General features: G+C 37.8%; 1 protein-coding gene across 1 annotated transcript in view; it reads right to left on the bottom strand.

The window, feature by feature from the left end:
* Positions 1–1,667: 1,667 nt before the first annotated feature.
* Positions 1,668–16,735, bottom strand: part of TBCA (tubulin folding cofactor A) — a 30,492-nt gene continuing 15,424 nt past the window's right edge. Inside the window, exons 2-4 of the mRNA XM_074932805.1 lie at positions 12,742–12,847; positions 4,941–5,027; positions 1,668–1,913 (exon numbers count right to left, since the gene is read on the bottom strand). Of these exons, the coding sequence (XP_074788906.1) occupies positions 1,833–1,913; positions 4,941–5,027; positions 12,742–12,847 (274 nt within the window). The 3' untranslated portion in view covers positions 1,668–1,832. The remainder of the gene's footprint in view (positions 1,914–4,940; positions 5,028–12,741; positions 12,848–16,735) is intronic.

Below are 16,735 nucleotides of genomic sequence, written 5' to 3'. Positions count from 1 at the left end.
TACATACCTAGGACACAATGCTGGTAAGAAAGTATGCATGTACTCCTATGAAACCAGAAGTGACTGGTGACAGCCAGCATGGTTTCACTAAGGGCAAACTGTGCCTGACAAATTTGGTGGCCTTCTACGACATTGTTACAGCATTAGTGGAAAAGGGAAGAACAGGTGACATCATCTACCTGGACCTGTGCAAAGCTTTTGACACTGTCCTGCACAAAACCCTTGTCTCTAAATTGGAGAGACATGGATGTGACAGATGGACCACTCAGTGGATAAGGAACTGGCTGGCTGGTCACACTCAAAAGGGCTCGATGCCCAAGTGGACAGCAGTGATGAGTTGTGTTCCTCAGGGGTCAGTGTTGGGACTGGCGCTGTTTAACATCTTTGTTGGCAACACGGACAGTGGGATCAAGTGCACACTCCGTTTGATGATGGCATCAAGCTGTGTGGTGCAGCTGACATGCTGGAGGGAAGGGATGTGCCATCCAGAGGGACCTGGACAGATCTGAGAGATGGGTCTGTGCAAATCTCATGAAATTCAACAAGGCCAAATGCAAGGTCCTGTGTGTGGGCTGGGGCAATCCCAAGCACAAAACACTTGTGTGTGACACTGTAATCAGAGAGTCATAGCATGGTTTGGGTTGGAAGGGACCTTTAAAGATCATCTAGTTCCATCCCCCCTGCCATGGGCAGGGACACATTTCACTAGACCAGGTTGCTCAAAGCCCCGTCCAACCTGGCCTTGAACACTGCCAGGAAAGGGGACAGACACAGCTTCTCTGGGCAACCTGTGCCAATGTCTCACCACCCTCACAGTGAAGAGTCTTCTTTAAATGCAAAAATCTTTCTTTAATGTAGAAAGCTTTCTTGTTCATCAGCAGAGTTTACTGTTTGCTGCTCAGAGAAGCTATCCTGAAAGCACCACAGCTTTTGTATATAATGTTTCAATGGTCTTCCAGACAGATTAAGCATTCTCCCATTACCCATTACTTCTCTTTCATCTCTGGGGTTTTGAGGCTTGTTTGAAAAGATTCACTCACTTAGGCTAAGGTGCTTTCAAGAACAGTCCAGAACTCTTACCAGCAGATCCACGCTACTAGTCAGCTGCTAAATACTGTTTCTTGAAAAAGTAACAGAACTTTGATCAATGGTAAATGCGTGAACTGGGCTCTATGAATCAGCTCCAGGCAAACTGAGAAAGATTTAGAATCAGCCCTTAATTCTATTCTGGACTCAAAGATAAACAAAGAGTACATACTTGAAAAAATTACAGAAAAATTGCTTCACAGGAAAAAGATGAGTGACTTTGAAGGGTCATTTAGTCCATCTCCTCTTTCAGTACACATTGCTATGCTACAATGGCTTGAAATTATTTCAGATATAAGGTGCTTCTAAAGCCCATGTGGCAGGGGTGTTGGAACTAGGTGAATCTTTAAGGTCTCTTCCAACCCAAACCATTCTACAATGCTAATTCATTCTAACGTATTTGTTGGTCCCTCACATTCTTTATATAACTAAACTTTGTTTCTTAGCCTGAATTGTTGAGATTAAGTTCTGTATATTAGCTATTAGATTATTATCCTTACATTAAGTTGGGTTTATTTTTTCCTTTTTGTAATCGAGGTGAACTGGAAATGTTTCTCTTTTGCCTGAATACGGAACACACAAATGTTTCAGAATATCCTTTATTTGTTAGATCTTGGCAGTTAAAGAAAGGATAATTTGCATAAAAGGAACCTTAGCAAGTCAACAATAGAGCCATAATAAAACGAATGTGTGGAATTTATGAACTAGCCAGTGCTAATGCATATAAAGAGAGTACTGAAAAACTTCTAGGCTTCCAGCTTCACTGACTCCAGTATGGAACGTGCTTCTTTGTACTCTTCAGCTTCTTCCAATTCTTTTTCATTCTCCTGGAATAAAAAATAATTTTTGAGTACTTTGAAAATAACTGACATGGGATTAAATTTAAGAATGTAACTCTTAAAGGAGAAGGCTGAGGTACTCAACAACTTTTTTGCCTCAGTCTTCGTTGGCAGCCTTGCTTCCCACACCTCCTGAGTGGATGGACCTCAAGCTGGGGACTGGGGGAGCAAAGTTCCTCCCCCTGTAAGAGTAGATCAGGTTTGTGACCACCTGAGGAACCTGAATGTACATAAGTCTACAGGACCTGACATGATACATCCCAGAGTCCTGAGGGAATTGGCAGATGTAGTTGCCAAGCCACTTTCCATGATATTTGAAAAGTCACTGCAGTCAGGTGAATTCCCCAGTGACTGGAAAAGGGAAACACTGCACCCATTTTTAAAAAGGGCAGAAAGGAGGACTCTGGGAACTACTGACCTGTCAGCCTCACCTCTGGGCTTGGGAAGACCATGGAACAGATCCTCCTAGAAGCTGTGCTGAGGCACATGGAGGACAGGGAGGTGATTTGAGACAGCCAGCATGGCTTCACCAGGGGCAAGTCCTGCCTGACCAACCTAGTGGCCTTCTGTGATGGAATGACTACATCAGTGGACAAGGAAGAGCTACAGATGTCATCTATCTGGGCTTCTGTAAGGCCTCTGGCATGGTCCCTGACAACATCCTTCTCTCTAAATTGGAGAGATGTGGATTTGATGGGTGGATTGTTCAGTGGATGAAGAACTGGTTGGATGGTTGCATTGAGAGGGTAGTGGTTAATGGCTCAATGTCTGGATGGAGATCAGTGACAAGTGGTGTTACTCAGGGGTTCATACTGGGACTAGTACTGGGACCAGTACCATTTTATATCTTAATCAACGACATAGACAGTGGGATCAAGTGCACCCTCAGCAAGTTTGCAGACGACACCAAGATGAGTGGTGCAGCTGACATGCCTGAGGGACAGGATGCCATCCCGAGGGACCTGGACAAACTCAAGGAGTGGGACCACATGAACCTCATGAGTTTCAGCGAGGCCAAGAGGTCCTGCACCTGGGTTGGGGTAACCCCCAGTATCAATACAGGCTCAGGGATGAAGGGATCGAGAGCAGCCCTGTGGAGAAGGACTTGGGGGTACTAGTGGATAAAAAGCTGGATATAGGCCTTCAGTGTGCACTTGCAGTCTAGAAAGCCAACTGTATCCTGGGCTGCATCAAAAGAAGTGTGGCCAGCAGGTTGAGGGAGGTGATTCTGCCCTTCACCCACCCTGGTGAGGCCCCACCTACTGTACTGCATCCACCTCTGGAGTCCTCAGAACAGGAAAGACATGGACCTGTTGGAGCAGGTCCAGAGGAGGCCACAAAAATGATCAGAGCGACGGAACACCTCTCCTGTGAGGACAGGCTGAGAGAGTTGGGATTGTTCAGGCTGGAGAAGTCTCCAAGGAGACCTCACAGCAGCCTTCCAGTACTTCAAGGGGGCTGATAAGAAAGATGGAGACAGACATTTTAGTAGGGCCTGTTGCGATAGGACAAGGGGTAATCATTTTAAACTAAAAGAGGGCAGATGCAAACTAGATAGAAGGAAGAAATTTTTAATGTTGAGTGTGGTAAGACACTGGAACAGGTTGCCCAGAGAAGCTGTGGTTGCCCCACCCGGCAGTGTCCAAGGCCAGGTTGGACGGGGCTTTGAGCAACCTGGTCTAGTGGAAGGTGTCCCTGCCCATAGTACGGGGGCTGGAACTAGATGATCTTTAAAAGGTCCTTTCCAGCCCAAACTATTCTGTGATTCTATGAAACAAAAGATATATTAAAAACACTAGTTCTACATGACTCAAAAGCACAGTTAATGTCTTTGTCCTACTTAAGGTCCAGGATAATGGCTGTCACGTGAGAGTACACTGGATGAATGCATACTTTTTATTTTATTCTGTTAAATGTTTAAAACCAAGGACAGCGTAACTGGGACCAGTAATAACAAACTTCAGAACTAGAGTACTGTTAGGAAGAAGCTTAAGCAGACTGACAATTGAAAAACATACTACTACTATACAGTTGATTTTAATAAAAGCCTTGAAGGTGAGCTAAGCACAGAAAACAACTCTTAATGACTTCCAAATTCTTAACATCAATAGTAATTCCTCCCACTCCTTGTTTTAAGTTTGTACAGTACCTTGTATGGATCAATAGCTTCTGCATGCCACCAAAATCTAGACCAGCTAACTGTCAAGTAACTAGCTGAATGACAAAAGGACCCTAAATCCTGCCAGGTACTGAGCCTTCATTTGGAAAACAGTAGAGGTATATTACCTGAGGATACTGAGTTTTCCTTTGAGAAGGGATTTGCATTTCCAGCCATCAAATGTGGCTGGGACTTAATTTATGGTATGTATTTTTAGCCTCACCGTAGCATTTACACATGTAGCTGAATTCTTGATGAGAAGGCAGCTTTTAAAATAAGAAGTGTGATGATCTCCAAACTCAGTATAGTTTCAGTGAATCTATTTGTACAAGATACTATTTACTCCTGCAGGTACTCTTATCTTAAAATGCAGCACTAGTGCTCACCTCACTAATAAAACATAAAGCAGTACTCAGCAAAGACTCAGCTGTTTTGTTTCTTGTCCACAGCATAATAAAAGTAGTAAGCAAAGTATTTTGACTATTTCAGTTCACTACAAACACATTAAATGCATCTGCACTATCTAGAAAAATACCTAAAGTGGGTGCATGTAACTAGCACAGGAATTCAGAGTCCATTCTAGCAGTTCAGTATTTCAGCGTATGTTAAGTGTACACTCCATTAAAGACAGCTTCAGATATTCTAACACAGTTTTCAGAGACTGAAGACCAAGTCTGCAAAGACAGTTATCTAAAATGAAATACTGGTATGTTACAGGATGCTAGCCTTGGGACCTATAAAAAGTAATTCAATCCAGTTCCAATATGCTGCAATTGTACTGCAGACAAGCATTCTTATCCGAGTTCATGAAGGAACAGCAGCATTTCTTGATCAGTGGGTTATGGTGCTATACTTACTAGTAGTTGAGTAAGATCTGCATGTGCAACTTCTAATCTGCGCTGGCAGTCCGGAATCATCATCCGTGACTCTTGCAAGATCTCGATCTGTGAAAATTAGAAGTCAATGAAATGAGAACATATTACGGATAGGAACATTATTTTTTAAGATAAATCTGACAAATCAGTAGTGCAGTCATCATCTAGGAACTTCAGAACACGTGTACCTATTTTCTGAAAGGCTTTTTTATTAAAAGACACTCAGCATAATTGCTTAAAATTCTGCTAATTTACAGGACACTTCCATTTACTTTGTGCTTAATTAAATATAAAGTATTAAGTGCAAAAGAGTGTTTAGAATAATTTTCCCCTTAGAAGAAAAGTACTGCCTGGTAAGCTTTCCATACAGCATTTGTTAAAGAGGCTATTTAAACAAACTTTCTCCTGCTGTCGTGAAGCAGCTTCATCCAAAATGGGATCAGCTGGTTATATAAATATCTCCTGCATCTTTTGGGTAATAAAGAAAAACAGTGTTCAGATAATACCACATAGAGATAATTACTGCATGAAAAAAGTTATTGAGTTATTGATCACATTGTGTGCACACTGCAGGAGGCTCTGACTGAAAGACAAAGGTAAAGAAAAATGAAAAGCAGAGACCAGCAGGCTCATATTTTTGATGCTTATCATGCATAAAAAGTTATTACTTATCCTTGTGCTTCATTTTAGGAGAAAGATTATTCTCACCATGCACTTTGAACAAAATTACTAAACTGGCACCCCACTGAATCTGAACATCCTGCCTCTCCTACAGAAAACAACTTTAGATTCAAACAAGGGAACATTTATTTCATAGAACATTTCTGGATCTGAAATCCAAACACTGAGAAAAAAAGCTGTACAGAGTTCTTCAGTAATGTTAAATCTATTTAGAAATTAAAATCAGATATCTAAATGTGAAACCTCTTCTGCATTCCGGATAACCTGCAACAGAAGACATTCCCTTTAAATGGCTTATTTAATTCTGTCATTCCTATGTTGTATTCTCCCTTCAGTATTAATACTGCTGTACCAAAGGGTCACTGTAAAAGAGAAGATAAGGCCTTCCTGTATGCATAAATACATTCTTACCTATAGCTTATGTAGTAAGACATTATCACCATGTTTTTAAGTGTCATATATTTAAGTTCTTTGTTCAAGTTATTTTTGAGAGAAAGAGCTGAAAAACTTTGCTTCTAATTTTCTATCAGAGAATCTAGGGCAAAACACATCTACTTTAATGAAGCAAAGACAGCTGACATGGTTGAAAAAAAAATTAAGCATCCCCAAATTCTACTTCTAATTGGTATCACTTTTAAGGGTTCAGTGTTGGACTGTACTAAAAATAAGACTAGGAACACTGCATATTACATTTCAGCAGTAAATGAATAAATAAAGGTTTGTAACTTCCATAGAATGAGGAGTGCCATAAACTGCATGAGACGATGCCTTCTGCTTTATGTAGTAGAATTTGTTCTATAAAGAATACCTACAGAAGTGAGAATATCCAATAAGGACTTCCTTGAGCCTGCACTGCTAAACAGTTGTGTATTGTAAAGCTGGTAGATGACATGAAAAGTAGTAATTTATTTGATATATGCAACTCAATGAGTGATCTGGAAAGGCATATAAACCTAGAGACGCTAAGCTGTAGTCCCGACTGCTGTAATAAAAGTACAAAACTACCCCAATCACTCTGTTGAAACCAGAATTCGACTGAGATCCAAACGGGTACCCAAGTTTTACTTACATTTGCCTGCTGTTATGCAATAATAAATAAAAAAACAGAAGGATGATAAATCCTGGAACTATATTCAGTAGGCACAAACAGTTGGAGACAGGAATAGGAATTTTGTGGAACCAATATTATCAGTTGATTACCAAAACACCTACACAAACCCTGATAACTTCTGCATAGAACACATTTTTTTCAAGTAATGCTGATAATCCCAAACAGACCATTTACTGTTACAAATGTATGTAATAAAGCAAAGTCAAAAGTTCAAATAATTTGGTAAGATTTAGGACTGGAATTTTTTAAATGTTTCTCTCCCAATTCTATCAAAATTCTCTCAAACTTTCTGACTGAATTCTAAGGAGTTTAAATTATAAGAAGGTCACAGAGGAAGCTATTACATGAAACTGATCTAACTTTGCAAAGAACCATAAATATCTGCAATGTTTCTGTGAGTTACAATGCCAACAAAAATATTAAAAAACTGGAGTAAGTGAAGTGCATCTAAATACTGTGCTAAGACAAAAGCAATAAAGCACAAAAATATGTACAGGGAGAAACAAATTGAATTTGTTGTCAATAAATGCACATAGGACCTATAGGAGCTATCGTGGCTACAGTGAGGATGACATCCCCTTTCCATTGAGTGTACTGAAAAAGCCAGTTAAACAAATCTCTTCAACTGGCCACACTTCTAGTCAGCTGTCTTTCATGACTGAAGGTATTTCTATTAAGACAGCAGATGTCTGGCATCTTCCAAAAGAAAGCAGTTTCCTCAGATGTGATGGAGCTCTCTTAACTACTGGGGTGTATACAGCCTATTTACTAAACACAATGTGGGTCAAATGGCAAAAAACTGGTATGCATAATGCACTATCAGTAGCCTTCAATCAGTTTTCCATAAATGCCCAATTGCAGTGACAGGTAAAGCAGAACAGATGCAAACACACAGATCCACGTACCAGTTGCTTAAGTGGAAGTGCGCCATAACTAAAATTGAACCATTACTTTACACATTCAAAATAAGCACAAAAGCTAAAACATGACTCTATGAGAAACAGCTGAGGAGGTAATGCCCACAGCATTAAACATAAGCAAGTGATTTTTAGCAGGTCCCGCATTGAAAGTTCAAAGCTACTGTTTAAACTTTAGGTAGATCAGAGCTGCTCACAAGGCAGATTCTCTACTTTTTGGACCACCCAAGCATTTAGACTGAAATAATTTTTTGATAATTTAAGAATACAAATAAATATTACTGCATATGAGTGTCAATACCGAGTATTCTGCAACAGGAAGCAATTTTGCTGAGACTGACATGTATTATATAATAGGGACAATAGTTTTACCAGCTTCAGAAAGATGGAAGCAGGGGTGGGTTTTTTTTTTTCCAGCTGACCCACGTCTAACCAAGAGATTTAGATTGGCAGATCTACAAATAGTTTGAAAACTCAACAAGAAAACCTCCATAGGTCTCTGTAACCTTCCTTGATCTTAGAAGCCTAATAAACTGCTGGATCACAGGGTATAGTGACAATATGGTTTCACATGACAAGTTCTAAACTTCATGGGACATGTTCTAAACACAAGAGATAGGCTAAAAACATGATATATGTGAATGAGTCATATATATACCAGTTATGTACACAGACATGAATATATATTCACGCTTTTGAATACTGCCTCCCAATCACTTGCCCTTTGACTGCTGCACAGACAATCATAACAATACAGATCTACTCAAACATGGTAGGGAGGAAAAGAAAAAGACATGTAAATAATTCAGTTTGCTAAGAAAAGCAGTAGTGGTTTGAACTAATTTAAATCAAAGTTTTACAAACTTCCTGATGAAAAATTCAAACATAAAATCCAGTGACCAATTACCACCACATTTGATGGAAGGACAGAGTCAAAAGAAAAAAGGTCATCTCTAAGTATCATGAACACCAACGATTCCAAAATTAATAATCCTCCTAAGGAAGAGATTGTCACATAAAGTAAACAGTCATGCTAGGGCTACTGATTGGCTAATCAACGTATTTGTAACTTAAATCCGTAACATGGTATTATTTTTCATCTCTAGTAACCAGCAAATATAAAGGCACAATGTGCTGGGCCAGGTTGGTGGTGTTGGGACACAGGGAGTAGGACAGCATACGTGATGTAGGAGGAAACTGGGCACAGGGAAGGCAGGAACTCAGAGGAGATATGGCATTAAGGTGAATACAGAGGGAAGAAACCCCAAACACACACAAAAATTGTAGAAAACCAAATTTTATTAGTTCTACTTCCTTTGAAGCAACTTGTTTTATTTTCACACAGCAGACCCAAGAGAAGCTTGAGCTATCTACAAATACAGAATACAAGAGCACACTGCAGTCTGTTGTAGGTCAGTTGTCAAATACATTGATCAAAACACTTCCAAAGGACCATGAAGAAAAGCTTGCAGTACAGAACTGAAGAATGCTGTTTTGTTTCTATTGTGCTTGAGTGTTTCAAGAACTGAAATGGCCATGTATCAACCACAAACCATCTACCATTTCCTCCTGAGGAGGGAAAAACTGTCTACATCTAATGCCTCAGTATTTCAAATGAGCTTTCTTTGCAGCTCCTCTCAGGTGAGGGCTAATCCTGTTTGTTCTAAAGCAGATCACTTTAGGACATAAAAGACAGAAAGGTTCCTTTGCTCTTTTGGAAAACAGTTTGTCACTGGCTGTTTTCCACTAATGTACAACTGTCAGGTTTTTTTCATTGTCAGCAGTGGGGAGTGGAAGGAGAACCCCACAGACTTGAAGTTAAAAAATTGAGGTACTTTACAGAAGACAGAAGTAAAACTCCATGTCCTCCACTGAAAAAAATTTTAATCACACTGTATTATAAATGACAGATATTGCTCCTTTAAAATTAACTTAGAGGATGATAATGGAATTATCCATTACAGAAAGCTGTCATTTCATCAGCAGGCAGCTCATTTCCTTCCAGCAACTGAAAATTCTACCTGAACAGATCCATGCTGATGCAAGTATAAACTTCACCTTGTTAACAGGTGAGAGGTGGTAAACATCTGAATGAAAAGGTTTCTTTGGAAGTGGCATAAAGCAAACAGGACAAAAGACAGACTGGCTTTCCCAGCAGAAATGGCTCAACCTCTAGAACAAAGAGCCAAGTTTTCTCTCTGCTCTTTCCCCCCATCTTTTTTCCAGGGCAAGTTAAACTTGGGGAAGAGGCTGAGAGGGTTGGGATTTTTTTGGTTGCTTGTAAGATATAATCCTGAATCTGTGCTTAATGTAATGGATGCTTTGCTAAAAGGTAGCAGGGTGGTTAGGAGGTGTTTTAGAATAAGCTTGAAGGGAAGGAATCCCCCATCTGTTTTGTGGAGGTGAAATACGAAATACCTAGGGAAGTATTTGTGCTAAAATTGGAACCAGAACAGACATGGAAAGTTCCCTAGATAGACAGAAGGAGAAAAGTCAAGTCTAGATCTTTTCCTCCCTCTAGAGCACAGGAAAAGTGAGCCCAGCTGAAAAAACTAGTCATGTCCCATCATGGTGGCAAGTCTCTTCTACCATAGCAATGTTGCCAAACTAACTTATTCCAAGTACTGCATGAGTGCCTTTAATCTTCACCATAAAGTCTGGAATCCAAAAGGAACTTACACCTGCCTAGATAAAAAGGAAAACACCCTTTGGAAAACAGAAGGGAAGAAGGAAGATCACAGTAATGATTTTTTGCCATTTGGTCTTTCAGAAAGCACATAAGGCAATAAAAACAAAGTCTGAAAGCATTTTTAATACCAGTTGTGTGTTAGGAACATTATTCTGTACTTAGCAGAGAGAATTCCAAGTTGCTAGCTTTTACAGAAACAAACTTGGCTTGTTAAGAACATTGTCCAAATAAATAAAGGGGAGCACTGGACTCTTTAATTAGCATTTCCACTGCCTCCTCACCTAAGCAACCAGAACTAGAGTTCAGATTAAGATCATCCATTCTTAGGAAAAAAAAGCATGAAACTAATCAGATTAAAGTGAAATTGTATGTTTCATCTGATTTTACTGTACTCAAATGAGAATATAGTACTTCAAGAGGTAGTTAATCCTTTTAACATTTTTAGGCATCCCTCCCTCAATTCTGGATCAATCTGTATACACATACCTGATTTAGCTGATATCTCAGCTAAAATAATAGTTAAAATTATTCTCCTAGCCTCAAATGAGATGAGTCTCATTCCCATCCCACAAATGTTATTTTTTATTACTGAAATAAAGACTACAACCATATTTTTAAATAAATACAGTTATTCAGATTAGGAATTATTAACTAAAAGCAAGTCTTAGAATGTGTAACTACATATAATCTTCCTGAAGAACATCTCAAAGTATTAACCCTACCCAAAATATAGTTCTGAGCAAACTCTCCTGGTATTATACAATTTTCTTTAGAGTAACAGATTTGATCCTATGAAAAGGGTGTACATTTTTTCTGAACCTCCTAATTCTTCATAACCGAAAATATTAACAACTTACAGAATGCAAAGTGCACTAAAAGAACAAGAAGCGAAGAAGTCATTGGAAGAACTGATGGCTTTCAAAGTAGATCAGGCAACTTCTGAGTGAATCAAGACTGTTCTCTGTGAAGGCTTTTGTCACTGGTCTCCAAGAATGCCTTCAAGTAGTGTGTAACATTTCACTTCACAGAAGAAGTTCATAGCCTCCGCTGTTTTTGACTTTGATGATATTTTGCAGGTCACTGCGGAAATACCACAGTGCAGTCAAATAATCTGATGAATGAGGGACACTAAAAATGGGAATTGAATTCATTAGTTCTTGTTAGCCCCAGAGGATCTTCAGAAAGACCACTATTTTGAAGGATCATAGAGTCTCAGTGGTGAGGCAGAAGACAGCTCAGCTCTATAAATACAGTTTCTTATTTGTATTACAAATTCTTGATTTGTCTTTCTTTCCCATGGCATAATGAAAGCAAGGTAGGACATATACACATTAACTGAAATCTGAACTTAATAAAAAGTTGTTTTAGCTTGTTCTAGAAGGGCTTTCTCCTATCTTGTTTTTGTTAATTTTTATATTTGAGATTTAACTGATTCTTCCACTGTTTAAAAATGAAGATGGGAGAACAGTAGGTTAGGTTTTATAACACAACACCACCAGACTACTAAAACAAGTGAAAATCATTTTAATTTACAGTTTCAGTTTCTGTTAAGATTTAAGAGAAAACATCTGGAAAATGCTTGGGAAAAAACATAGTTAAAAAAGTAACATACTTAGTTGAAAGAATATAAAGGCCACAGTTAAGCACATACATGCCACAATTCTGTAAAGAATAAACGTCTATCTCTCAAAACAAAGCCTTCTCCCAGTAAGAAAGTTGATACTCCTCCTTGCAAAAGGACATGCACTGTCTGCAATCACTGCCCTTTGTTGGAAACCTTCCAAGAAAAATTTAATCATATTGTAATAGTGACACTAAACCATACTCTTGAGCAGATGAAACTACAGCATGCATCTTGCTAGTCAGTGACTTCACTACAAATTCTAGCAGCTGCTAGGAGCAGCTGCGTACCCACTGCTCTCTGAGGTCTGTGATTTTACCAAGGGGATACTAGTATACTCAAGAGTTGAAATGTTTCATCTCCATATTAACTATCAAACATTCTCACTTCACTGTAACATTTGCACTTAGCAGCAAGCACTTAAGTTTACCTAAATGCATCTAGATCATGTATTTTCAGGTTCTTGGTATTTCTGAGAAAGAGTTCATGATGGCCTCATACAGACTGTGCATAGTGAGTGATAACCATCCTGACACTAAGTGCCAAGTAACCCATATGCAGTCTCCTTATAATTTAACAGTTCTGGAGTAAAGGAAATTTCTACAAATACTTATTATGAATTTTATAATTGACAGGATTTTTTAGTCTAGTATTTGTATAATAGGAGTCCGGGAAGAGGTACAGGAGATTAATTTATTTAAGGATGAGTATGATTAAATGAAAGCAAAGAAGGATTTTATAAAACAAGTGTTAGGATAGTTTACCTGCTTCTTAATTCCATAATCATCACATGCTTCAGCTTTCATTTTTTCAATCTTTTCTTCTTGCTGTTTTGCTTCTTTTTCATATGTAACTTTTTCTTTTGCCAGTCTGCAATTAAACCAAGTGATTGTGTTAATCCAATTCTATTACAGTAAAAAGTTACCCCACTGATAACAACACTCCCACACTGAAAGTTGCAGCCCTGTAAGATAACACACAGTTTTATAAAAAAAGGCTCTTGACCACTGCAAAAAACTGCATCTAGGAAATGCTGAATTTAGTTATGATGTATAATGATTCTTATGAGAGTAATTTAAATTAAAAAATTAATTTTAAAGATTCTGTGTGGACTTATTCATATAGAATATCCTAAAAAAGCTATATATATTAGTACTTCATTTCAAATACATAACAGAAACAGATAAGCTGCCTTATAGATCTGGATTATGGCTAATAAAGATAGATAGCTTTCCGCTCTATACTACTATCTCAAAAAAGACCTCACATCGTTGGTAGCCAAAGCCAAACAATATTAAGATGTCTGCAAAGACAACATGGTTATCACTGGCTTTTAGATCAGCATTTGCCAGACTTTCTCAACATCACCCAGGTTCTGACACTTTTGCAAGTGACCTATATTGGCTGTTACAGTCATGTGGTCTTTCCTCTTTCCTATTCACTACAAACTAACATGACTGCACCTGGATTAGTAGATGAATAATGATAGATATCCTTCTTACTAGTAACTTTTTTCAAAGTTACCACATGTAAATGAAAAGAAACAGCACTGTGAAGTTCGCAAACTCTGATGCCAGAACATTTTTTTACCTGATCGCTACATTTCATGCCATCAAATGTATTATTTTCTATACTAGTTTCTGTACAAAATAATGAAAAGTAGAATTCCCAAATTATAGAGTAGCATCATACTTTTGTATTCCTTTGAGTATTTTCTCTGCTTACATTGATGCTGGTTTGGGAGTTATAGACAAAAGTAACATTATAGCAATTTTCTTTATGGCCTATCTTTCAAAGGGAAAAGAATCCATCTTTTAAACCTAATAATGGACCCATACTTAAGAGCAGGATGCTTTTTGCTATCAAGCATAGATTCAAGAGTAACATAAAGCATTTTGACAATCAGAAGGTAATATTAAGGTAGTCTAGTCTGATGCTCTATAGTAATTTTTACACTGCAAAATCCCATTATCAAAGTTTATTATTTATTAATACAGCAACTTTGTTGTTGCATCTCCCGCTTTGTTCATTAGGTATATGTTCATCAGGTATATGTTGGATTACATAATGCTAGATCTGAACCAAAACATCCTTCAGGATCTGGAGAATAACAAAGTAATTTCTGATCAGCTAATTCAGGATCAAAATAAGCACCGAGATGCTACTGCAAACCTGAGAGTACGCCGAAGAAAATCCTTTCCCAAACAACAATAAGCATGAGATCAGCCTATACAAAATTGTTTAAGGAGAGCTTAACAGCCTAAAGAACATAATCAGATCCAAGACGCAAAGAATCATTAGACAAATGAAAATAGAGTAAATAAAGGTCTAATAGAGAGCTTCATGATCATGTTAGTGCATCAGAGCAAATTAATTCCTAACTTGTCACAGTTAAATGCCCTACTAGAAGTGCTGCTGAGGACTGACCAAATGGCACTAGGGTGACAAGAATCTTTTGTGAACTGAAGCTACCAAAAGAGCACCACTGCAGTAATAGCTTGAGAAAAAAATCCAAAGACAGTATACTGATATTGCCACAGGGAACTCTCCTTGCTTTTGTTTTGAGTTCACATAATCAAAAATTGTTTTGGTCTCCGCAACAGTTTTGATATAAGTTGGGCTGTGGCAATACACACCTGAACTCTCTTCAACCCTTGTGGAGACACATGATCAGAGAGGGCTTTCAACATTATAAAGAAGCTTTAAGAGCATGTAGAGTGTGTACTGTAAGTACTGCCTAGGCCAGTTTCTACAAGCCGGTCAGTTTCTACAAGTGAGCCAAGTACTAGCTTTGAGAAGTAGTATTGGGGAAAGACAGCAACCTAATTACTAATAATAAAGACGCTAAATCAGTGGCTGTAATTTCAACTACTGAAACCAGCTCCCATATTAGCATCAGCAAATATTGATTTAATAGAGGATGAGTTAATTGTTTGATCAAGGTTACTTGATTTAATTCCAGACAATATTTGCTTTGCTATTTTTAGGTTCCAAAAAAGTTAATTTTAATCAACCCGTGAGACATGATTTTTTTTTGGTATGAGAATAGCAAATTCCTTTAAGGAACAAGAGGGGAGAGAGATGACTAAACACAGTTTTTATGTTGATACTCACTGAAATGTGTATGCCATTGAAACTAAAGGCAACTTCCATCGCTAAACCCAGCATTTTTAATTATTTTAATTTTTAGCTAAAACAAAAGGCACACTGTTATGTACTTATGATTTCATATTATGTTTTCACATTCACATCTCCCTCCATGCACACTAACTTTTCAAACTGCTATCCAAGTTTGCTTACTTTTATCAAACATGAAAGGACTATGTGTTCTATTCTAGTTTAGAACTAAATTTAACTTGAGTTTTTGCCCACCTTCCTCATAACTGGGTACTTAAGAATTGCATCCATATTTATCTACCAATTTCTACTTCTGTAGTAATTGTACATTTACAGAATTTGAAACATTCTGCTTTCAAAAAAGGAAACACATGAAACCTGAAATATGAGACCATTTTCTGTGACAAATTTTCCACTGCACTTTGTTCAGTAATCAGGATTGCCCAATTTAACGTTCCATTTATCATTCATAAGATTGGGATGCTGATGTTTAATGCTATTAAGAAGTTTTGATTTGAAAACATCTCTTGTACTGGATCCTTCCTCCAGATGTCATAAAGACATTTCTACTGAATATGTTGCCTGGGGATATGCTAAATTAAATCAATAGCTTGCTTTCAGAAGAAAAGTGAAATTTCATAGTGGAGCAACACTATCCCTTAACTACCTCTTAAAAATTTCAGCAGAATTCTACACAAAAATATGCACATGATACTTTGCTCCTCTCTTCTTCCTTCACCCTTTGTCTATCTAGAAACAAGATTCTGGGTTATGTTGGGTTTTTGTTTGGGGTTTTGTTTTTCAAAAAGATTAAAATGGATACTAAACCAGTATCTTTATATATGGTGTAATCATACACAGCGAACAGAGTAAGAACAGCTCAGCAAGTACCAGAAAAAGCCAGACCATCATTACTTGCATTTCAGGTACATGGGTCATTTATAAAAACTCGCAACCACAAAAGCCACTACAGGCATAACTTCAGCAGATATTCTACAGTGTCATAAGAGATACAAAATACAGTAACTTTAATGTTTAACTGGAAGAATTAAAAAAAAGGAACCAACTTATCATAGCTATACTTGTACACTACACATATATACACATAACTTGTATATTACACATATATACTTGTATATAGACAGTTGCTTAAAATATCCTCTTGTTTTTAAACAATGTCACCTAGTACCCATCTGAAACCCTCTGGTTAGCCTTATTTCAGGTACACAACATCCTGCATACTGTAATAGTTCTCCAAATAAACCACACATTTATCACCAAAAAGTTCTATATATTGTAAGGCGCACTGTTAAGAAATACTGTGAGCAGTTCTCTGTTAAGTTAGGAATCTAATTCGCCATTTTAGTTGTTCTTTTTCTTTTCTCTTTGGTAAAAACAAGCCTGGTTTTCAGTAGTCTCCTATAAAGAGAACTTGGATAGACACCAATAGTGGAAAATGATACTTACCCTTTATAAGAAAAAAAAAAAAAGTCTTAACTTTGGTCACAGAAGAGAAATTCTAGCCCTTTGTGCACTCAAAGTAAAAAGATTGGCATACATTACAAGAGATATCCTCTCAGCTTATCTTAAAATGCTACTGCATTTTTCCAATTCTGAAGTACAACTATGACATAAGTGGAA

The sequence above is a fragment of the Athene noctua genome, chromosome Z (genome assembly GCF_965140245.1).
Source record: "Athene noctua chromosome Z, bAthNoc1.hap1.1, whole genome shotgun sequence".
In the NCBI taxonomy this organism is placed as follows: domain Eukaryota; kingdom Metazoa; phylum Chordata; class Aves; order Strigiformes; family Strigidae; genus Athene; species Athene noctua.
This window is presented reverse-complemented; position numbering and strand designations above follow the sequence as displayed.